The sequence below is a fragment of the Leucoraja erinacea genome, chromosome 15 (assembly GCF_028641065.1).
Source record: "Leucoraja erinacea ecotype New England chromosome 15, Leri_hhj_1, whole genome shotgun sequence".
Lineage (NCBI taxonomy): Eukaryota > Metazoa > Chordata > Chondrichthyes > Rajiformes > Rajidae > Leucoraja > Leucoraja erinaceus.
In genome coordinates this window covers 7,259,031-7,283,876 of record NC_073391.1, presented here as the reverse complement: position 1 = coordinate 7,283,876, position 24,846 = coordinate 7,259,031, and the positions used below count along the sequence as shown (strand labels likewise).

At 41.1% G+C, this 24,846-nt stretch overlaps 1 protein-coding gene across 2 annotated transcripts in view; it reads left to right on the top strand.

Moving 5' to 3' along the window:
* Positions 1 to 24,846, top strand: part of LOC129703924 (adhesion G protein-coupled receptor A3) — a 619,806-nt gene that overhangs the window by 82,203 nt on the left and 512,757 nt on the right. Inside the window, exon 2 of one of the 2 annotated variants that reach the window (XM_055646640.1) lies at positions 3,924 to 3,995. The exons of the other annotated variant lie outside the window; for it this stretch is intronic. Within the exon in view, the coding sequence (XP_055502615.1) occupies positions 3,924 to 3,995 (72 nt within the window). The remainder of the gene's footprint in view (positions 1 to 3,923; positions 3,996 to 24,846) is intronic. 2 annotated transcript variants of the gene reach the window in all.

The window sequence follows — 24,846 nt, the reverse complement described above, 5'->3', positions numbered from 1 at the left end:
GCTCAGCATCGCCAAGGACTGCTCTCACCCCAACCATGGACTGTTTACCCTCCTACCATCCGGGAGGCGCTACAGGTCTCTCCGTTGCCGAACCAGCAGGTCGAGGAACAGCTTCTTTCCCGCCGCTGTCACTCTACTAAACAACGTACCCCCGTGACTTCCCAACCCCCCCCCCCCCCCCTCCCCGGACCCCCCCCCCCCCCACTTATTATTTATTTTTTTTTTATTCAAAATCGTTTGCTATGTCGCTCTTCAAAGGAGATGCTAAATGCATTTCGTTGTCTCTGTACTGTACACTGACAATGACAATTAAAATTGAATCTGAATCTGAATCTTATTTGGCCTATATCCATTTAAAGCTCTCCAATCCATGTACCTGTCCAAATAAGCCTTTCCTATGCACTTGCATGACAAAGATTTTGGTGGTCTTTGACCTGAGCTGGGTCAATAAATGTTTTGTAAAACAGGCACAAGTTCTAAAATAATATCTAATCCTGCTACAGTAGTCAATGAAATATCTTGAAACTTTCATCAGAACAATCTGTGGAAGGTTCAAAGATTGAAGCAAATGGACCATTTAGTGCATTTGGAAGTGAAACAGACTTAATTTATTTTTTCTGTATAGTTTACAAACAATATACTACATAAAGCTTTCCAGTTAACAACCTCCTTAATTATGTTGCTTGGAAATATCTAAGATCATTTCAAACTTTTAACTCACTCCATTCCATAGAAAGCTATTTAAAACCCTTTATTATGATCAATTTTGGCTATTCTCTACTCTTTACAGTGTAATCTGTGGCATTGTACATCATTGCTTTTCTAAATTGTTTTACTATTGATCTGTATGTCACTGGCATATTCATCTGCACTAGTGTGTCTTCACAACTGAGAATGTAGCTATAAGAATAGGAATGTCTTTAGCTTTATGCATTTAATAGTTTTGTTTATTGGGTTGTGGTGAGTCTTAGGCAAAAAGAATGAAGGTATACACAAAATGCTGGAGTAACTCAGCGGGACAGGCAGCATCTCTTGAGAGAAGGAATGGGTGACGTTTCCAATGGAGACCCTTCTTCAGACTGATGTCAGGGGAGTAGGCGGGACAAAGATAGAATGTAGTCGGAGACAGTAAGACTGGTGGGAGAACTGAGAAGGGGGACGGGATAGAGAGGGAACTTCGAATAAGGAACTTCAAATTTCCTAACTTCAAATAGCCCTTGCTTTTCCTCTCTATCCCCTCCCCCTTCCCAGTTCTCCCACCAGTATTACTGTCTGCAACTACATTCTATATTTGTCCCGCCCACCCCCCTGATATCAGTCTGAAGAAGGATCTCAACCCAAAACGTATCCATAGATGCTGCCTATCCCGCTGAGTTACTCCAGCATTTTGTGTCTACTTTCGAATTAAACCAGCATCTGCAGTTCTTTCTAATGCGAAAGGACTGAATGCAGATTGTTAACATTTATTGAATTTTTCTTGATTGGCCACTCTGGATAGTCTAACAGTATTATTACATTTATCATTATATATTGATGGATATGAATGCTTTTGGCAGAAATCAGAAAAATCAGCATTTGGAGTCATAAATTCTCCAGCTGCTCTGCAAAACCAAATGGTAGAATTCACCCAGTAAGTAAATAAGTATCGGAATATAATTTCTTACATGGAATTAATGAAACGTGTTATTTTATTCTGACCAAAGGAAGTCTTGTTGGTGTTAATGGAGGGTGAAAGACAACCATGATAATTGTTTTCTCTTTAAAGCTGTCCCTTTGCTTTTAGAATGGCTTGGTTCTATTTTGGTGTTGTAGATACTCAGTTTTCTATGAAGCTAATGTGGAAGTCACTAATTCATCACAAGGGTCAGAGAGAATTCTGATTGAGTATTAGAAAACATGCTCACTAAAGAATGTGGACATCTTGGATGCCCTTGTATGGAAAGCAGATGTGGAGATGGAGGGATTGAGAGTAAGGGTATAGCATCATTGCAAGAGTCAGGTTGGGAGGAAGTGTAGCTAGATAAATATGGGAGTCGATAGGTTAGTAGTCAGTCCATAGTCTGGCCTCTGTGATAGAGACATGGAGATCAATAAAGGGAAGAGTGATGTCAGAGGTAGTCCAGGAGAATTTGAGGGCAGGGTGGAAGTTTTTGGTGAAGTTAATGATGTCCACGGTTCTAAACAGGTGCAGGAATATCATATTGTATCATATGATATTGTATCGTACCACGTCATATCGTATTATTTCATATTGTAGGAGCATTCCGAAGCTATCGTCGATGTAGTGGAGAAAGAGTTGGGGTAGGGCCAGTGTATGCCTGGGGAAAGGATTGTTTGATGTAACCAACTAAAAGGCAGGCTGAATAAGGGTCCCAACCCAAATGTCATCTATCCATGTTCTCCAGAAATGCTGCATGACCTGCTGATTTACTCCAGCACTGTTTTTTTTTTTTTTTTAAATTCCTGGTGGGAAATGCCTTTCTGAATTTGTTCTAAATCCTACAGACATGGCTTTGCTGGGCAGTAGGGTCATTTGGGCCAGCTGAGCTATGTGTTCTGTTTTTATCAACTATCAAATCGCTTCTCTGACATTCAGAATTATTTAATAACTATTTTTAAATAATGAAGCATAGAGATATAGTCAAACAGTCATAGAGCATGGAAATAGGCCCGTCAGGCTAACACTGTGCTGATCAAGATGCCCCATCTCAGCTGGTAACATTTTCCCACATTTTGTCCCTATCCCTCTAGACGATAGGTGCAGCAATAGGCCCTTTGAGCCAGCACTGCCATTCACTGTGATCATGGCAGATCATCCACATTCAGTACCCCGTTCCTGCCTTCTCACCATATCCCCTGACTCCGCTATTTTTAAGAGCTCTATCTAACTCTCTGTTGAAAGCATCCAGAGAATTGGCCTCCACTGCCTTCTGAGGCAGAGCTTTCCACAGATTCACAACTCTCTGGGTGAAAAGGTTTCGCCTCATTTCCATTCTAAATGGCTTGCCCCTTATTCTTAAACTGTGGCCCCCTGGTTCTGGACTCCCCCAACATCAGGAGCAATCCCTCAATAATCTTATATGCTTCAATAAGATCCCCTCTCATCCTTCTAAATTCCAGCGTGTACCAGCCCAGCCACTCCATTCTATCAACATATGATAGTCCGGCCATCCCGGGAATTACCCTCGTGAACCTACGCTGCACCTTTGCTATCAATGTGCCTTTTCTAGTATCTTTTAAATGGTGTTTTCGTACCAGCCTCAATTACTTCTTCTGAGAGTTGGTTCTGTATACCCACCACCCACTGAATGAAAACGTTGCATCTCAGGCTTGTACCTTCATTCGTCGTGGCTGTTCCTCTCAATTGAAATAAATGGAGTCATTGCTCCCAGTGTAACCTGGTGCCAGCTCAACATGGGAATTGCTGGAAGTTGGCACTTTTCCATCAGATTCTATGAGGAATCCAGCAAGATAGTGTGCTTGTAAAAACACAGCCAATCAGGTCTCTGAAAATATGGAACTGTTTTCTTGGATGTATGCGCCAAAATTCCGAATCAGCTGATACCTGCATGGAGAAATCCTAGCATTTCTCAGGAAAATCTGAGCAATATTGGTCTTGTTCCCACATCTGGTTAAATCAAATCAAACATCCATATTGCGACTGACATTTTTTTATTATTACAACGTACAGTGAAACATGGTATAAAGGGTTCCTAATATGTAACCACGTGAGCTTTTAGTTGGTATTATGTCTGCTAGGACATTGAATGTGCATTAAATTGATATTAGGTCGCTAAGTGTTGTATTTTTATAAAAGTTCAATGGAATCATTTTGTGTTGACACAGAAAACTATTTTTATTGCACCAGCTCATTTATCATTTTGCAAAGGTATGTTAACTACATTCTCCTTTAATTTTTGCAGGATCCTGAGTAACAACAACATCTCGCTGTTAAAGAATGGGTCTTTCTTTGACTTGCGTTCTCTAGAGAGATTGTGAGTAACTGATCATTGTACTTTATTTTTAATGTGTGCAATGCTTTAGAGAGTCCAATGATTGATAGGCAATCAAAATTAGGGCTTTTTTAAAAAGCTTTGTTTGCGAGTGAGTGTGATTGGCAACTGGCCAATGAATAAAATGGGACATGATTGGTAAGTAGAGTCTTCAAAAAAAATGTGCAGGAAATCGCTTGTAATTTTAAGTAAAATAAACCAATTCATGGTTTGAATGGTTGTCACGCACTCTTACTGCTGCTTCATGAGTGAAATTCTATTGGTATTTTAACTCTTTGCAGGGTAATGTTTGCTCTTAATGTCAATTGCATTAGGCACTGTTTGCTAATATATAGATACATAGAAATTGGATTGTATAGTTTCACCTCGACCTCTTGACCATAGACCATAATCAGTGAGGAAAGGTGACAAAACATTCTCCATGATAATTGTCAACTTCAGTGCCCCACAGGATGTGTTCTCAGCTTCTTTCTATACTACCCACATATTCATCACTGTACAGCCAAATTCTGCTCTAACTCCATTTACAAGAGTGCGGATGAGTCATCTCAGATCAGCGGAAATCCCTGGGTGGAATGGGGGGGGGGGGGGGGGGGGGGGGGGGGGGGGGGGGTGGTCCACGTGCCCCCCATGTTTTGAGAGATGGGGGACAATCCCCCCCCCCATGTTTTATGAAACGCGTATTTTTACATTACCAGCAGCAGCCATAAGCAAACCGTAATCAGTTCCCAATTGATCGCGCGCTGCGGAGTTGCGGCCGCGTGCATGGGCAACTCGCTCAGACTCTGACAATAATTAAATGCTGCGCCGGGCGATGAAAGGCCCCACAAACGGGCCGATTCAAGCCCCTCAATACGGGGCGGAAGAAGCTGCTGTTGTTGCTGGACCAACCAAAAGTCAGTCACCAACCACGGACCTGCGAGCTCCCTACGTTACCATCCACAGGGCTCGTGGCCGAAGCCACAACAGCACCACGGCACAGGGAGGAGGGAGGAGATAAATGTTAGTTGTCATGCACACTTGTCATCGGGTCACCAGGAAATCGTGTGGGTTCCACTTTAAAAAACGATTTCCACCCATCTGAGATGACAGTACCATAGTGGACTGGATCTTAGAAAATGATGAGAAGGGTACAGGATGCAAATAGAGAGTGTAGTAATGTGGTATCAAGACAATAACGTCTCACTCAATGTCAACAAGACAACAAAGCTACCTACTGACTTCAGGAAATGAGTTTGTTTTTCTCCTCAATCAGCATCAATGATATCAAAGAGGAGATGGTGGAGAACTTCAAGTTGCTGGAGATAAATATCACTAACAGTTTGTCCTGGCCAAAATACATTGAACTACAGCCAATAAAACAAACACCAGCATCTTTACTCCTTCAGAAAAGTAAACAAGTCTGGCATGTCTCTTGACGACACCAACGTACCAACTTCAACAGATGCATTATGGGGATGGGAAGATGTGACTGGTGGTTGTGGATCTCTTAAGAGGTGCGGAAATATCAGATGACAATGTGTTTAATGCGGAGGCTGGTAGGTTTAAAAGTGAGAACCAGGAATATCTCGGATGTCCCAGTATGGAACACCTCATCCTGGGAGCACATCAAATCTTGGGAGCATTCCCTGAAGAATGAGGACATCTCAGATGTCCTAGTATGGAACACCTAATCTTGGGAGCAGAGAGAACATCAAATTTTGATAGGTTTGCAGATATCAAATTTGGATGCAGTGTGTCATTCATTGCACTAGTCAGCTCTGCTCAATATCAAAACCAAAAGGGATTCCACTCTCCCAGTTGTTTGTCCATGAGTAACAAATGGTGGAGATCAAATGGTGGAGATCAGATGGTGATATAGCTATTGGTACCGGTGAATTACAAACATTGATAGAACAAGCCACTGATGTGCTCTATCAATGCTTTCACTTCCTGGACCTATGCGGAGTATGGAGTACTCAGCAGACCCTGGAGTACTCAACAGAACAGATGTTAAAATTGGTATGGGTGTCTCCCGACTCTATACTCATTATGCAGGTTATGAATGAGCATGAGAATGTACTGTTTGCATTATAAATGTGCACCTCCAGCGTGCAATTAATAATGTATTTTCTTGTTTCCTATCCCCCTTTCCACCACCTGAGCCACTGAGCAGCAGGAATAGCTGGTTGACAAGGTGGGAGTGGCATGGATGAGCCAACCTAGCCAGGCTGTCCTCGGAGGGCTCATTTGAATGCAATCGTAAAAATTCCACCTCCCATTTCCCAAACACTGCAGACCCCCAAAACCTTTCCCAAGATGCCGAACATTTTAATTTTGCATAGGCCTCTCTGTTCCACGACACTCCCCAGGGCACTACCATTTAATATGCAAGTCCTGCACTGATCCTGCTACCAAAATATAACACTTCACATTTATTTGAATTAAATGTATTTTGAATCCAAATATTAATTGCTATTCCGACTGTAGCATTCTAAGTCATCTTCAAGTTGGTTAACCCTTGTTCTCAGACAATGCAGTGAAATATTCATTCTGAATATTTCATTAATAAAAATATATATATTTCTAACATCTTGAAATAGCCAATTTATGAAGAACGTGAAAGTAAAACGTACTCTACGAAAACATCTGGCAATTAAATACAAACTAAAGAAAATTGGACAAATAACAACGATCATATTCTTGCTACAGAAATCTGAATCTACCTTTTAGTAAAAAAAAATAGATGAATTGCTCACAGGTTTAAAGAGATGATGGTGTTTAGAGAGGAAGAGCCAATTTGTGACATTTTATTTAATCATATGACACCATTGTCTCTTTTTGCAATAAGCTTATTTAGGCTGTCATTCGTTGCTTTACACTTGATTCCTCCATCAGGAGTTTTCGTAAATATTACGAAACCTATTTTTTTATTACCACAGATGAACATAATGGTTACTTTCTAATCCAATAATATATTGCATTTCCTTTTTAATGTAAACTTCATGTTTATAACTTTGGAACAAAAATGTAGAAAATTCTCACAATGAGTTTATGAATTTTTGTTTCTTTCGTAATTACAAAATCTGGTTGTCATCGACGGGTGGCGCCACAAGCCAGCAGCCTCGCCAGCAGCTGTTCATCCTTTCCACTTTTTGTTTTTAGTATGTCTAAAAGTGTGCTTTAGTGTGAGGAGATGGGGGCGGGAATTGGGGAAACTTTTTTAGTAATTTACCTCGGTGGAATGCGACTTTTCTCCTAGTTGCATTTCGCCCTCCCTGGCGGCCTAACAACTTGGATTGGTGCGGCCTTTCCCGGAATTGTGCCCAGAGGTTCAGCAGCGGGCGTAGCGCGGACTTTTCATCGCAGAGCCGTGCAATCCCTTGCCGGGGGTCACCAGAAGAAGTGCTCCGATCACTGGCCCACGGTCTATGATATCCTGAAGCCGCGGTCTGCAGAGCTTCTAGCCGTGGGCACGGCGTGGGCTTTCCATCGCGGAGCAAGTGAGCCCTTGCCGGATGTTGCCAGAAGAAGTGCTTTGACCGCCAGCCTGTGGCCTATAATATCGTGAAGCCCCGGTCTCCGGTAGGAAGCGGCCGATTCAGGACTTCCAAGCCACGGAGTGTCCGTCCGCCCCGACATTGGAGTTTCGAGCATCCCGACAAGAGGGCCTATACATCGGGCCATCCGTAACGGCGACTGCGGAGGGTTCATAGCCCCGACCACGGATGAACAAAGGAGGAGGATTGACAAAGTTATTGCCTTCCACCACAATGAAGAATGTTGATTCCACTGTAGTGGATGCTCATGTTATATTCTATTGTGTATTGTGCTCTTTTGTTTGTATGGCTGCATGGTAAGCAAAATTCCACTGTACCTTAATTGGTGCATGTGGTAATAAATGTGAACTTAAACTTGAACTAAAGCCTAAGCTCAGAGGAGATATTATTAAGATGAGGAATGTTTCAACACCTCACAAAACGTCAGTGTTGGAAACTGAGAATCAATATTAATGCAGAGGTTTGAGGGAATTAATCAACAGTTTGTATGATTTTTTATATTCGAACATCTTGGATTGTTTAAAAAAAATGCCAATACTATATTTAATTGACAGAGAAGATTGTATTAGAGTGTAAAATAAATTTATTATGAACATTTACAACAATGTAGGCTATTAAATCCTGTTGACCGCTGCATTTGTCACAATTAGCTGAAAGCAATGTGAATAAATTTGGGTTTTCACATTTTATAGGGTTCTCTGCTATTTTCAAGGACCAAACAGCTTGATTGTGCCAGCACATTTTTATTTATTTTTCACTGAGGTTTCAATACACATATGTATCCTGAAATCCAAGTTTTCTCCAGAGATCAGCTGAAGGATTGTAAATTTATGCTCAGGCAATTGTTTACTCAAGTGGATTACGCTATATATCCTGTCTTGGGATTTCACTAAATTAGGCTGTCAAGAGGGCAAGAAATTGTTGGATAAACTTGGATGTTTTCCAACTAGACTCTTGAATGTGTACAACATCATCCCAATACTGTACAAATAAGAAGAATTCTAGTTTAAAATGTTAAGATATTACATAGTTCAAAGTTTAAAATGCAAGAACAATTCAAAGCATTATTTTAATAGGCCTTAAAAAAATGCAGATTCTAATTACATTTATGCCATTTTTAAGCATATATTGCATACTTAATCCTTGACAATTTTGGCTCTAACTCCACTGGAGTTATCCAGTGCATATCTTGTTTTACAATAGTTCTTTTATGCATTTGTTGCTTGTTTGTTTTAACTAAATTTGAAAACATTGAATTTAATTTGGATCCAAAAGTGTGAGGTTTGGCAGGTTAATTGGCTGCTACAAATTATTCTTAGTGAGAGGTCGATTCAATGGAGGGAGGATTTGTGCATGGGAATATGAGAGAATAAAGTGGGTTATGATGTGTGGCATTGGGGATGATGCTGGGTCAACAACGACTACACCCACACTCGCGGGGATGTCAACTCATGTAATATAGTTTATTTTAAGCGACAAGGGAGTCGAGGTTTGCGTTGGGACACTGTCCCTCATCGTCGGTGAGCATGTGAGGAGGCACTGCCGATGTCGGGCTTGTACCAGCAGCTCAGAGCTCAGTCCTGGTCTGAAGAGGAGGTGCTGGTGGCCTTAGCTTGTCCTGGCAGCTCAGCTTTGGGCTTGAAGAGGAGACGCTGGCAGTCTCAGGCTCATCCCGATGACTCAGGCTTTGCTTCTGTGTGTGGGCTCAGTCCCTCATAGCCTGTGAGCAGGTAAGAGATTCTTCTTCTTCTTCTTCTTCTTCTTCTTCTTCCTCTTCTTCTTCCTCTTCTTCTTCCCCTTCCCCCTTCTCCCTTCTCTCCCCCTCTGGAATGCCTGGATATTATAAAGAGGAAGCTGACAAGTGTCACGTGGACCAATCCAATATTAACTAATTGGACACAGCTGTTACAAATGGCACAGAGGTTTGGCCTCTCCTGGTCTGTCTGTACTGAAGGGAATCAGAGTAGCATCCAAGGGAGGGGATGCTGTCACAGATGGGGTTAGAGTTTTAAAAATGGATGCTTGATGGTCAGCATGAGTTCATTTGAGGCTGAAAAGCCTGTTTCAGTGCTGTTCCTCTTTATGATTATGGCTCTCTTGTGCATTATATTTGGTTGCTGATCCTATTTAAATGTTCCCAGACGTAATTAATTGCTCATAACCTCTCTCCTGATGTAGCTAGTAATTCAAAGTTCACAATAAACATCTGGAACTTTAGAATGGGATTTTTAACATGCAATTCCTCCTTCCCACTGCATGGAGCAGTGCTGGATGCATGTTGCAGATCCCAGGAGTGCAACATTTACAACTGTCTTGAGGAACAACACCTCTTATTCTGCTTGGGAAGCTTGCTTTTACACCGGCAAGACCAAGCATGGACTAGGTGATCCACTTTTCTTATTTGTCCATGCCATATATTTTCTCTCCTGGATTTTATCTAAAGTGTATTTTTACCCTCTCATTTTAACATTTAAGGTAAATATGCTTCTATTGACTGATTATACCAAATGTTGCAGCATGTCTCCTGTCAATACCTTTTAAGACCTTGTGCAGTTTTATAAAGATTACCTGTAGTTCTTCTCCAGTTTTCATATTCACCACATCAGCAGCCTTCACTCAGAACTCAGCAGTCTAATCCCAGCAATCAATTCAGTTGCTCTTTACGCATTCTCTCTAATGCCAAGATTTCTGTTGTAGAGAACATTGGCGATAAAAAATGTTAATACTTACAGCTTGACAGATGGAGATGCAATGTCTGAGCTACTTCAGTGGTTGTGCGTTAACTGCTGAATGCAGATGGCTTTATTTTCCATGATGGCTATACAATTAGAGAAGCCAGTGTACATGTAGTTTAGGATCAAAGTCATTGTTACAAGGCAAGACATGATTTCTGCTTTCATTGTTGGTTCAGTCAAGGCTGATGGGTAATTCTGTTCTCAAATTGCCCTTGATCTTCAATGGAAAGACACCATTGCAATCTACGGACCATTTAGAATTTCATTTTTGAATTTGCTTCTCTACAATGTCAGAGTCAAACACATTTAATGAATAAAATTGCATGATAATTGCTATTTCTAAAAATAAAATTGCTTATAAAAAAAGTGGGCAAGTAAATTGACTTGATAATATGCTCTGCACAGCTGTTTGAATTAATGTGAGAGCACAATAAACATTTCCATCTCCTTCAATGTGAAATATCATGAACGTTAATTGCCAGTGGATTAAATCTCCACTCATTGTGGAGGACAGAAAGATAGGTTTCTATTCAAAATTAGTTTGTATACACCAGTGCATGCTATTGTCTAGCAATGATCATCCTTGGAAAATAAATCAAGTCTGAAATTTACTATATGTGGTGAATAACAGTAAGAGTTAAAACTTTCTTCAAGTTCAATTTATTTAGATTAGTGCCTGAATAAAGACTCAAGTGCAAACGTAATTACAGTTATGAAGCCAAGGTTTTTACTCCGTATTAAACAAATTAAATCCTAAAACCTGGACCTGCTTCATTGGGAATAATTTAGTTTTCATCTTTGGTAGCTGTATCTCCTTCCATTCCCTGTGACAAAGCGTCCCTTTGTGTCCTGAACCTTTCTGGCCCTACTTTCTCACTCCTTCCCAGACATAATTTCCCATTTATATCAAAGCTATTAACATATTTATTTGGAAGGGGTTATTTTATAAGAAAAGGTTGGATACGCTCGAAGAATGAGAGGTAACAATTTCCATGATGGCAATTAGAGAAGCCAGTCTACATGTAGTTTAGGATCAAAGTCATTGTTCCAAGGCAAGGCATGATTTCTGCTTTGATTGTTGGTTCAGTCAAGCACGACGGGTAATTCTGTTCTCAAATTGTCCTTGATCTTCAATGGAAAGACACCATTGTAATTTAAGGACCATTTAGAATTTCATTTCTGAATTTGCTCAGAGATTCTCAGATTCTTGCCTGCGTGGAAATGGAAAGGATGTTTCCTTTCATGAGAGTACTTCAGTAGTTTTTTTTTGTAATACTTCAGATTGCACTTACAGTCGTCACACTAATCTGTTTTGCATTCACTGTGGTGCTGTTATATCAACTGTATCATTGCCATGTATACTCTTTACTCAGTGAGTTCATGCAGACAAGGAATTTCATTGCACTCCAATGCATATGACAATATATAAATGTCATTCTGAGATTCCAGAACTAGGCAGACTATGTATAAAAAGAGACATCAACTTAAGATGGAGATGCAGAGAATATTTTTCAATGTAGGGGCTTTGGAATTATCTTTGCCAAAGGTGGTGAAAATACAGTTTCTGAATATTTTGAATGCAGGAATAAATGAGATAAACTAGCTAAATTCTTGATAAACTAGAGAGGACGGTTACCAGGGTAGGTGGCAATACAGAGTTGTGGTTGCAACCTGATCAGCTGTGAATGTATTAAACAGTGGAGCACTTTACTCCTGTTTCTAATTTGTACAATAATTTGTTTGTTTTTAAACTTTAATTTGTTTTCTTCTCCCATATATCCTGCTATATTGTGAGTATTTCCAGATTCTTAATATTTAGCTTTTGTAAAAGGATTGAAAAAAATGTACCAAGTTCTTTTGAATATAAAAATGTACAGCAAATCTTCTAACAGGTTATTTTTAAAGACTACTAGACCAAGTGCAGACCCGTTGGGTCCAGTTTCCTCAATGTGCGGTTGCTGAGGGGGCAGGGGGGGGACGGGGGCAGGGGGGGGGGGGGGGGGGGGAGGCAGGGAGGGGGGGGGGAGGCAGGGAGGGGGGGTGGCATGTGGCATCACACACACAAACTGCCACCTCGCACACATGCTAACTACCCCCCTTGATATTATATTAATATTAATTTGCTCCTTTTACCCTATAACCGCCCTATCCACTGACACTGACGGGTGGGGAGGGGATGGTGTGGAGGGAAGGGGATAGGGGAGGGAGGAAGGAGGTTTAGGGGGAGAGAGAGTGAGGGAGGGCAGGGGGGGGGGAGAGGAAGGGGGAGAGAGAGAGGGGGGGGAGAGAGAGAGAGGGAGAGAGAGATGGGGGAGAGAGAAAGAGGGGGAGAGGGGGAGAGACAGAGAGAGTGAAATGCAACCCTGCGTCATGCGTTCAGAATGTTGTGGAAATGAAGACCGCGTCTCATGCAAAAAAGTGGGGGAGAGACACCCACACACACACACACACGCATTGTGGGTCAGTGGGACAGGGCCAGAGCCAGTGAAAGGCTTAGGGGGGTGGGGGGTAGGGCCGGGCCTGGAGGCAGTTGGGCTAGGTGCAAAGGCATTGTGAGGTCAGCAGCTGGGCAACTTTAATATTTTTTTAAATGTCAGGGAGGGGGAGAGATCTCCCATTGTGATGTGATTGTACATCTGTCAGATGGCACTGTGACTCATGCAGCAGTTTGATTTTAGTGGGACCACTTGAAGGTTCCAATCCCCCAGCTGCGGGAAGCGTGGCGCGAGCGTACTTGGGCTGGGCGCGGGGCTTTAGTCCACAGCGGCAAGGGGGGGGTGGCGCCTGGAGGCAGGTGGGCCTCGATTGGTGGGAATGTGGGCATTGTGACATCAGCAGCTCAAGCGGAGATTATAAGTGAGTTTTGTGATCAACTTTATTCAAAATCGGGAAATAATTGACCAAGGAGTGGATTTCTGAACTCATAAGATAAATCCCTACCGAAATTGTAAAAATCTCCTCGTTTGAAAATTGAAAATGTTGAAAATATAGCAGCAACCAGAATGAAGCCGCCATGGAGAGTAGCGAGAATTCTCGTGCTGTAGGTGCAGTGGTAGTAGGTTGTCAGGAGGTCGAAGGTTGTCTTAGGTTGTAGGTTATAGCCGGTGCTGATTGCTGAATTCCATTGCCTCATTGGGGGAAAAAAACATAAACAGTAGTTTTTAGAACCAAGGATAAACGACCAGTAATGTTAATGTCCGTCCTCCCCTGAATTCTGGCTTCCTGAAAGTTGTCTCCACTCCTTCTCCCTTCTCCCCCCCCCCCCTTCTCTCCCCCCCCCCCCCCCCCCCCCCACCCCCTCCCTCTTTTAAAGGACTTACACGACCCTTCCCGTACACTGTGCTTTGACGTTCTTAATAGCAGCGCTAACCTTCCCGTTCATCGCGGTGCGTGTCTGTATCACATTGCACCGTGTGCTTTACACCATGTGAATTTAACTCAGACAGCGCTCCCCCCGCTTGCCCTGTCCCCCGCCTACATAACGAGCTGGTGAAGGAAGCGATGTGTATGTGTGTGTGTGTGTGTTCCACTCTAACAGTCGCTGGCAGTCGCCTGAAAAATTGACTAAGTGGGACAAGCCCATTAGGCAATACCCAAAATGTTCCTGTCAGACAGTGCAACAGCATGAGAGTACAAGCTACACGTGGTCATTTTGTTTTTGGCTTTGCAAAATTCCCAGTATGCCCAAAAATCTTTCAGAATACACAAAGGAAAATTGTATGATTTTGATGCCTGCATATTTGGAGGCTCAATTATTTTAGTATCTTGTTCCTCACCTTCTTCAATACGCAGGATAGTTCCAGGCAACAGATAGAAATATCTAACAATATATCAAAATCACTTTGGCAACATTGTTACCCTTATTTGGCCTTGGAATAGTACCGCACACAGAACAACCCCTTTGGCCCACAATTTTCTGTGGAATGTTTGTGAAAACTTAACCGTAGGTTTGGATGAAGCACAGATTTACACAACATGATTCTACTCACTTTCTTAAAACAGATGTTCCAACTATTTCTTTTTATAATCAGTCACGCAAAGGGTTGCTCTGTGAGGGTAATTTGGGAATTACACTCTTTGTCACAATCTTCAGATCTGTATGAAAAATATGGGCTAGAAATTCTCTTTTTTTATGATTTTAAAATCGGTTTGTGTGAATCCCTAATACTCTTTGTAAAACCTCTAGATATTGCTCTGCACTGAGAGAAATATTTTTGTTGGCTCCCATGTGCAACAGTGCAATGCTCTTGTAATTATTTTCAAGGTAAATCTTCAGAATTTCACAAATGAACAAAAAGGACCAACCAAAGGAAGAACATGTTGATATCTCTGAGGATGCGGCTGTAGATCTTATAGATACCATAGAAAAGAAGCACTGTGCACTTTGGAATCAAACAGATCAGTTATAAATTCATTGCATATCAAAACAACCTTACTCATGCCTACTGGTATCTAATCATGCAGACAGAGTATCTGTATCTAAGTTACATTTATTATCACATGCATCAATTGGTGCAGTGAGATTTGAATTACAATACAGCCATATGAATAAAAAGAACACAATACACAATATAATTTAACATGAACATCCCCACACAGCGGGATAAAGGATTCCCACTGTGAGGAAAGGCAATAAAGTTCAATCATCTCCCTCTTTGTTCACCCGTGGTCAGGGCCTTTGAGCCCTCCGCAGTCACTGCTATGGACGGCCCGATATATAGGCCCTCTCGGCGGGATGATCAAAACTCCGACGTCGGAACGGAGAACACTCAGCGGCTTGGAGTTTCTGAAACGGCAACTTCTTACCGGAGACCACGGCTCCTGAAGTCCACAGGCCGAGCTGGACAGAGATTCAATGTTGGTGACCCTCGGCAAAGGATCCCAGGACTCCGCAATGTTAAAGACAGCGCCGCCCACAGCTAGAAGCTCCGCAACCACAGCTCCACGATGTTAAAGCCGCAGGCTCCAACACGACGATCCCCGGTAAGGCATCTTCCGCTCCGCGATGGAATCCAGTGCTGGGCCACTGCTGAAGCTCTGGCCAGTCTCTGGTAGGAAAGGCCACGCCAATCCAGATGGTAGGCCGCGAGGGGGGCGAAGATGCGACTCAGATAAAAGAAGCATCCTCGACCAGGAAGTGACTGGGAAAACGGTTTCCTCCCTCCCCCCCCCCAACCCCCACATTAAAAAGACTGTGAAACCTCCAAAACCATACTTTTTGACACAGTAAAAGTAACAAAAAAGGTGACGCCTGTATGGTCGTGAGTAGTCACCCAAACAGTCGTACCTTTTTCTGGTCGCCGCTGGATTTTCAACATGTTGAAAATTTTCAGAGACCTGCTACAACTATGACAGGTGCCAGCAATCGCCAAAACAATTGCGTAAGTGGGACAGGCCCTTAAAGCAGCAATAACTGAGATACCTATAATAAGCCATATGGGAACCATGGAACACAAGACCATCACTTTACCATGACTTCAACGTAGGAATTAGATCAAAGCCTCTTATGAGGTATGTACTCCAAATCTTAGATAACCATAATCATTTTTGCTAATATTGAACTTTTGTCTTGCAAATATGTCAATTTGTGGAAACCAGTCCTGAAACCTCAGTCCATGAAAGATGGAGGCTGCAGTGCAAGGCAAGTATAGTTGTTACTCTATGTGCCATTCCTGGATCTGTTATTTAGTATTAGAGGGTGATTATTGCTGCTGACTACCTAACAGAGTTCCCCATCAGCTACCCCAGTGCGAGTGTGGATGTCGACATCAGCTGCTGCAGTCATAGATCATCCCATTGTCCCACTGTGCCTATCTCTGCAAAACAACGGATCAGCTACTGCCACCATAGAGCATACAAACAGGCCCAAAGCGCTGTCAACAATGCCAATGTAATGGGCAGTCGTACATTATGTAATGAGGGCCTTCGTCCATCCGTATTCATATCAGACATCTGCCTGCACGTGGTTTAGATCCCTCCGTTGCCTGCCAGTTCATGCATCTGTCTAAATGGCTCTTATCATACCTGCTTGTACCACTTCCTTGTTCAATGCATTCCAGAAACTTACCAATCCCTCTGTAACAAAGAACTTGCATCACATCTCTCTGTTTTGGTGAACATGTGCTCGATCTGCCAAGGCTTGTTGGATCTCCTTGTCGAGTCAGAGATGCTAACCATTTTATCTTACCTTCCCATTCCCATACCCATCTTCCTGTTCTGTGTCTCCTTCATTGCCAGTGAAGCAACAGGCAAATTGGAAGAACAGCACTTCATATTCCGCTTGGGTTCTCCAATTATAGCAAAAAAATAATATGTTTTACCCACTTTTTCCTGTACTGCCAATCCCAGTGCACTTCCATTTCTCCCACTCTACCATTCTTCCATACCCCTTTCCTCTTGTTTCCTTCCCCCTTGGCTTTACATTTTACTCAGTCTTCTCTATCTGACACCTTTTGTCTCCTTGATTCCCTTTTGGCTCCTTTCATCCTCTTTTGTCACTGTTTTGTTTCCTTTTCACCTCTAACCTTTGTCAACCCATGCTCCAATCAAATGCCCTCTTAGCTATTACTGACCAGACTTTTTCTTGCCCCTACCTCTTTTCCAGCTCCTATTATAGTCATTCTGAAGAACGGGCTCCTATTATAGTCATTCTAAAGGAGGGTTACGGCCCAAAATGTCACCAATTCACTTCCTCCAGAGATACTGCCTGACCTGCTGATTTACTCCAGCACTTTGTCTTTTGCACAAGATTTCTGCATCTGAAATTCTTAGTGGCTCCACTCTAAATCTCCTACATCTTAGCTTAAACTTGTGTCCTCTGATTAGTAGACATATCTGCTAATGAGAAAGGTTCTAGTGATGATTAATGGCAAATAGCTTTTCACATTTCTTTCCTGACATAATTTGCAATATGCACCATGATGGAACTCGACTGTTTACCAATCGTTCATGGGGTTGGTTAGACTTTTTCAGCTGCAAATTGGGTTAAGTGGAATAAGCTCAGCATGTGTGCATTATCTAACTCTGGTAAAGAATAACACAACACACAGTATAATTAATTATACCAGCTGGATTTGTTGGCAGACAAATTAAGCTAGCTATCAAATTGTAACAGTGGTGAATGCTGCTGTTACAACCCTAGACATGTTGAAATGTGTAATTATTGGTCACCTCAGGGTTGTGGTTTTACTTTTATTGTTTGCTTCAATAGCTTTACATGCATAATTACAAACTTATGGAGGAGCCTCCCTAAATATATTCACTTGATTCAAACGCTGACCCTGGCAATTAATTCCATTCTTGTAACACATGTATTAACATTCAAAAGCAAGATTAGAATTCATCTGGACTGGGGATCTTTTTAAAGTTGCCTCCAACAGTTACAATTGCCATAATGAACTGTTGCATGTACAGCATACAGTCAGCTTGCAAAAGTGTTTCCGCTGGTTTTCCCAGGAAAATTCTCCCTAATTCAGGAAAAAACAGACTGAGAAATCTCAGACGCAAACTGTATCCAGTGCAAATTATGTTTGTATGATGTTTGAGACGAGTTTAAAATAAATTATAACACAAGCTCCCCCCATTCACAAAACATGTTCCTCCCAAATTTCAGCTTAGTCATTATCATGAGTTTGTGCTAATTTCCATGGAAAGAAGCCTTTTAGAATTAATTACTGTTTTTAGCTGCAGAGGTAACAAAACCAACACCTATTATAATTAAACCGTAATTAAGTTATTGAGCAACTAAATGCTATGCACAGGTGAAACTAGTAAATGGTCTTCTAAGCTATTTAGCACTTAAAGGCAATTATTTACAAGTGATGAGTTAAACATATCAAAATAACTTATCAATCCATTCCTGGAAATATAAATACAATAATACAATATTATTTTTCTGCAATATATGAAGAGATATTTAGTTGAAAGAAAACTGCCTTTTTCAAAGATGCTATTCAATTGTCATGGTCAGTCAAAAATGTTATGCTTGGTAATTTAAAGTGAATTTGTGAAAAAGGCTAGACAAAGTAATAGATTCAGGAGCCTGGTGCAATTCTGAGCATATAACTTAAGTTCACAATAAATGGAAGCAGGAGTAGACAGTTCCCCTTGTCTGATCTCTCATTCATTAAAAATCCCCTCGCTCAACCCTGCCATACCCCATAATGTTTGAATCCTTTTATCTAAAAAAATCTATCAATCTTTGTTTTCAGCACATTTCAGGAATGAGTTCCCATTGCCTTCTGGAATAGAGAATTCCACAGATTCTCCATCCTTTGTGTGAGGAAATTTGTCCCCATTTTAGCTTTAAATGATTTACTTCTTATTTAGAAACCGTTACCTCTAGCTCATGGCTCATTAACCAAGTGAAACGTATTTCCTTTATCAATTGTGTTCAGAACTTGAGCATTTTGCCCAGTTTTTGTCTTCTCGATTTATATACATTAAATATACCAGAGCTCAATAGTAATTTTGTAATTGAAAATTAAAATAAATACTGGAGATGTTGGAAATTTAAAATGAGAAACGTGCCAGAAGTATCCAGTTGATCAGGCAACATAAGTGGGAAGAGAAAGAGAGGTAACATTTCAGGTCAAAGACCTTTTGTCAGAATTGGGAAGAAAAATAAATAGCCAGGAGGGGGTGGCTAAGGGGATAACTCTGATAGGATAGGACAGGAACAACCAAGGGAATAGACTGGAAATGTTATCTGGTCAGTACTTGAATAGAAGCAGTTAGACAGTGAGAATATTGTCAAAAGAAGATAGTCAGTATAATGTGGGAGTTGCAATATGCAGAGCAGGAAGACAGAAATAGCAAATTACACAATACATCTCCTCTTCGTAAAGCATTAAAATCTGAGATGAGCAAAAGATTCAAGTTAGAGTAGCCAATGTATTTCAATGAATTGGAAAATTGGGGATTCTTGTATAGATAGGATCATTTGAAAACAAGAATGAAGATGTTTTTAATTAGTAAGAATTGTCCAGTTCACACTATTGCTAATTGGTAAGGACTAGTCAGATAGAATTTGGTACTAATTTAAGTATTGACTGTGGAGTTTTCAGTAAAGAGTACAATAACATCGTCAAGTGCAGAGGTAACAAAAGTCAATGATGCAGATTCCAGTAGCAAGTGAGTTGAGAAAGAGCAGAATAAGGTATTGTTAGCAGTTCCATAGAGAACTTTCAGTGCCTTGTCATGAGCCAGCTCCAGTCTGCCCTTTGCATATTGCAAGGAAGTTCAAATTGAGGCAGAGGTCAGATTGTGCAGCTGTTTCCTGGGAAAGTATGTATGTCCTGAGATGACGGGTGAGATGCACTACATAATGAAGCCACCAACTTTTGCCAAGCATGGCCAGCATATGTAGCATCTGATTAGTTTATTTCACTTTACATTTGAAGTTTCAACTTAATCTCATATTTTATGAAAATACTGAAGTATTTTTAAATTGTTGTTAAATTAAATTATAACCATTTTTAAATGTCTCCAATCATCAGGGACATAAAAAAATATGTTTTGAAGTCCTTTGAAGGTCGCTTAAGGACACCTGTGGTAATGGTAGTGAGGGGGGAGTGGGAAGAGGGAGGCGGGAGGAACAGAAGCTCAGGGTGGTAATTCTTGGAGTATAACCCTAAAGTTAAGAATTGACCCACGGGGGTACAGTCTCACCCCACTGAAAAATTGACAGTGATGAGTAGGGGGAATTGAACATAAAAATAGTTTATTTAATAGGATTGTGTTTAGGAGCAGTGTCTCTAACTGATAATCCAATGATGTACAAGCAGGACATCTAATCTGTGTCAAGAGTGTTTTATTGTCATATGTCCCAATTAGAACAATGAAATTCTTACTTGCAGCAGCACAACAGAATATGTAAACATGGTACACTGTAAACAATATTATAAATGAGAAAAACAAGTTTAGTGTGTGTGTATATATATACACACATGCATGCACATAAAAAAACAAACTAAATCCCTTCAATGGTAGGGAGGTCAGAAACCATGATGGACTGGCCAGTGTTCACAGCTTTTGGCAGTCTTCTTCGCTCCCGCGCATTTCAGTTTATGTACCAGGCTGTGATGCAACCGGTCAATATGCTCTCTACTGTTCACCTGTAGAAGTTCAAGAGAATCCTCTCTGACATACCGAATCTCCGTAATCTTCTCAGGAAGTAGAGGCGTTGATGTGCTTTCTTTATAATTGCATCAGTATGCTGGGTCCAGGAAAGATCTTAAGAAATATCCACGCCCAGGAATTTAAAGCTTTTGACTCTCTCCATCATCATCCCATCAATATAGACAGTGTTATGGGTCCTCATCCTTCCTCTTCCAAAGTCCACAATCAGTTAATTGGTTTTACTGATATTGAGAGCCAGGTTGTTGTGCTGGCACCATTTGATCAGTCGATCGATCTCACTTCTATGCTCTGACTCATCATCATCTGTAATTCGTCCAACAACGGTGCTGTCATTGGCGAACTTGAGGATGGAGTTCGCACTCTGTCTGGCAACATAATTGTGAATATAGAGTGAGTAGACCAGGGGACTACAACATTGTGGTGCTCCCATACTATTGAGGAAGAAGTGTTTTTGTCAATTTAAACAGACTGTGGTCATTTGATGAGGAAGTCGAGGATCCAGTTGCAGAGAGATGCACAGAGACCCAGTTCCGTCAATTTGGTAACTAGCTTTGATTTGTATTGATGGTATTGAAGGCTGAGCTGTAGTCTGTAAACTTCTTGTACACCTCTGCTTCGCCAGACTTGAATGGCTGGGATCTTTCCTCAGAAGATCTCTTGGTTCATCCAAGGTTTCTGGTGGTGAAATACTCGGATGGTTCCCGATCAACTCTCAGTCAACTGACTGAGCAACTGAATTTGAGCCATGAATTTGTATTAAAAATATCATACAGATCTATCGATGGGCACCTGGAATGGTAAAAAATAGAGAAAAGTTGTTTCTTATACTGAGCACAGTCCTAAGCTAGATAATGTTATTAATTCCAATCCATAGTTAGTTCATAAATTCAGTAACTTTTAATCATACATTTTTTAATATTAAAAAAATATCGAACTGGAGAAATTACAATATGCCTGCAGTCATTAAACACTTATTTTGTTAATTAGTTTAATATTCCAATAAATTCCCTTTAAAATTAATTTACATTGTTACCATAGGCAACATATTCGTTCACTGAATATTTAACTAATGCTAGGCTGCCAGCACTGCTCTGACTGTGGCAATTGTAATATCAATAATATGGAAAACTCAATCTAGTTAGAAAAGAAGGATTACATTAATAATTAGTTTCAATATTTTGACCAAGGGCCACTGTGCAGCAGCACAAACATTTCAGGAAATTATGACACGATGTAAACATAGGCTTAATTTGCTTATGCCATTTTCATGGAGTTTCTCGATCATAATATTGGTAAACACTGTGAAAGCACTATAATTGTGGTGTGAAGTTTTAGTAAAGTTAGGCCCAATGTTTTGTATAAAGAGTCAAAATATGTTACATTGAATCAGAGATATAGGCGAATGTTGGTATGATGCCGACTCTTAAATTATGAGATCACAATCAAAGAATGAACTGCAAGGTCAACATTTTGCTCGTGATTTGTATGCCATGAGCCTGTAATTCTGAACAGATATCCAGTGGGTTGCTCTTACTCTCCTTAACTGAGCTAAATAAATTGATTGACCCTTTCCAGCAACAGATTAGAAAAGTACATATAGCATGTAAATCAATCTTATTTAAATGCGCTTTCTTTTAGTTTTATTGGAACTTTGTTTTTTTCTTAATCTTCCACATCTATTTGTGTCTGATTCACATTCCATTTTTGGGATGCTAATAAAAGCCAATTTCTCTGATTTCCAACAATGTTTCACATGAAAAATAATGATTTTCAAGCCCATTTAATGCGTAATATTTACAATATTATTGATGCACAGATTCAATTATAGGTGAGAATCTTCACTTTAATTGGACAGTGTCTATTATTGTTGTGCCGCAGTCAAGATTTTGTATTTATCATGTTAATGGATGAAATATATAGCAAAGTCTGAACTAGTCACTGAAGCAGCGCCAATATAACCCGACTTCTTTAAGCCAAATACAACACAAATGATTACTCAGGCGAAAGATGCATTCCTCCAGTTCTTTCCACTTGTACAAATATGTGACGGTGGTGAAATGAAAATTGATACTAAATTGTATAAATTATTTGTCATATTAGATTACTTTGAAATAAATGATCTCATTAGACTTCCATCATGTAGGAAAATAGATTTTTACAAAATGTGTTTTAACATATGCCATGGTTTATTGGAATCCTGCATCTCATATCACTTATGGTGAATATATTGCCCAATTTTGTTGTAGCTTTGAAGTTATAAATATATCAAGGTCGACTTTTTTATACTTTTAAAAAATATGATTTTAATAGTATTTTGGACAGAGCTAAAGCACCGCAGGAGTCGACGAAAATGGCTACCTCAATGTCTGACTGAATATACATAGCAGTATCTCCACCCACTTAGAGGCAAATTTGAAATCTATTCCACCAAGGGTCTGGATTAGATTTCAAGCTGCAATCCTTTCCCCCAATATGCAACTTTGCACAGATTTATAGGTCAGTGTAGGCTTCAGTGATTTTATTTTATGCTTGAGACATCAACATTTTGAACAGGAGTATTTCCCCATGGTTGGGGAGGGCGAGCCAACTAGGCAGTATTGCACACCCTTTAGCTGAGCATAGTATTTAGAGATCTGCCTGCTGTTTCAATCAGGAAAATAGTCCATGCTGCAAAGGGTCCTGGAGGAAAGTATGTATGTATTTTTTTAATTTTGGTTTGATAAATTGCAGATTTCTGTCACTTGGTGAGGAGGTGTAACCCCCATGGAGGCATCGTGTATCGTGGTGCTCTTGGAAAAATGTATTTAATTCTAAACAGCTGTAGGAAAATTGGTGTACAGCAGAGAACTTTCAATAGTTACAAACATGCTTTGAAAATAATACTTTTGCCCCATTTTCCACATGAATGAACTCGTGAGTGTTCCATTTGCATCTGTTTCAAAACTTGACATACTGAAAGGCTATTATGCCCACACGATAGACTTGTCAGGTACATTGAACCATGTGAGATTAAACGGATAGCGACAGCATGAGAATGATCTCGGCTAAGGGGTAAAACTCAGTGCAGTGTTGAACATTTGTTTGAGGGGATCATTGCAGAAAGTTTTCTGATCTATGTTATTGCTCAGGAAGGTGAGTGTTGTAAAATTTGCATGCGGTACAAAATTCAGAAAAGTAACTGAGAATTGCAATGGTTTTCAGGAAGAGAGGGAAAGATTGGCCAAGTGAGATTAGTTTAGTTTAAGTTTAGTTTGAAGATACAGCTTGGACACAGACCCTTCGGCCCATCGCATCTGCATCCTCATCACCATATAATGTTCAGTAATTACTGCAGAATTAGCTCTAAAGTAGACACACTGGGGGAAAGCGCAGGTGCAAGGAGGGGCGGATGAAGGAAATGAATGAGGGTAGGTGTTATTGACCAGGCGTATACTATATTTATAAAGACAAAATCTTATCTTATCTTATCTTTATGCTTATAAAACTCTGATCTTGGATGTGTATTTACATGTGATGTTCAGGTGCATTTCACATCTCCTCGAAAACACAACGCGATAACGGTTAAATTTTTACATATTCCGATAGAGATTTATGCCCTGATATCAAAAATTGCCTCATCTGAAAATTTGTTTGAGGGGAGCATTGCAGAAAGTTTTCTGGTGTATGTTATTGCTCAGGACTTGGGCACAAAGGTGAGTGTTGTAAAATTTGCAGACGGTACAAAATTCAGAAAAGTAACTGAGAATTGCAATGATTTTCAGGAAGAGAGGGAAAGATTGGCCAAGTGAGATTAGTTTAGTTTAAGTTTAGTATAGAGATACAGCTTGGACACAGACCCCGTCCCTCCCCCTCTAACCCCTTCACCCCCGGTTCTTCAAAAGACACAGAAAGAACAAGCAAATTGGCCCCCGAGCACTCCCGGGCACTCACGAGCACCCAGAGCGCTTCGATCACAGGGACTCGGGGAATCATGATGCCTTTTCCTCGCTGGTGATCCGGATCCCACCTGGCGATCTCTGGCCATCACGGGGGACGACCTCCTCTCCGTCTCCCCCACCCGATCGCCTGTCACGCGTGTGGGTGGGCTTCCCCTCGCGGAAGCCACGATCGGCCGGCCCTCCGCTACTTTTGACCGTCCGCCCGCTCGCAGCAGCGGGGCTGCCCACTCAAAAGACGCAGCAAATTGGAAACCCCAGCTCCAAAAGGCAGCGGACAGCTGGAAACCCCAGCTCCAAAAGGCAGCAAGCTCCCCTGCATCTGTGTCCCTCTCTGTGCCTCTGTGTCCCTCTCTGTGCATCTCTCTATGCCTCTATGTCCCTCTCTGTGTCCCTCTCTGTGTCCCTCTCTGTGTCCCTCTCTGTGCCCGTGTCCCTCTCTGTGCCCGTGTGTCCCTCGGAGTGCCTTCGTGTTCATCCGTGT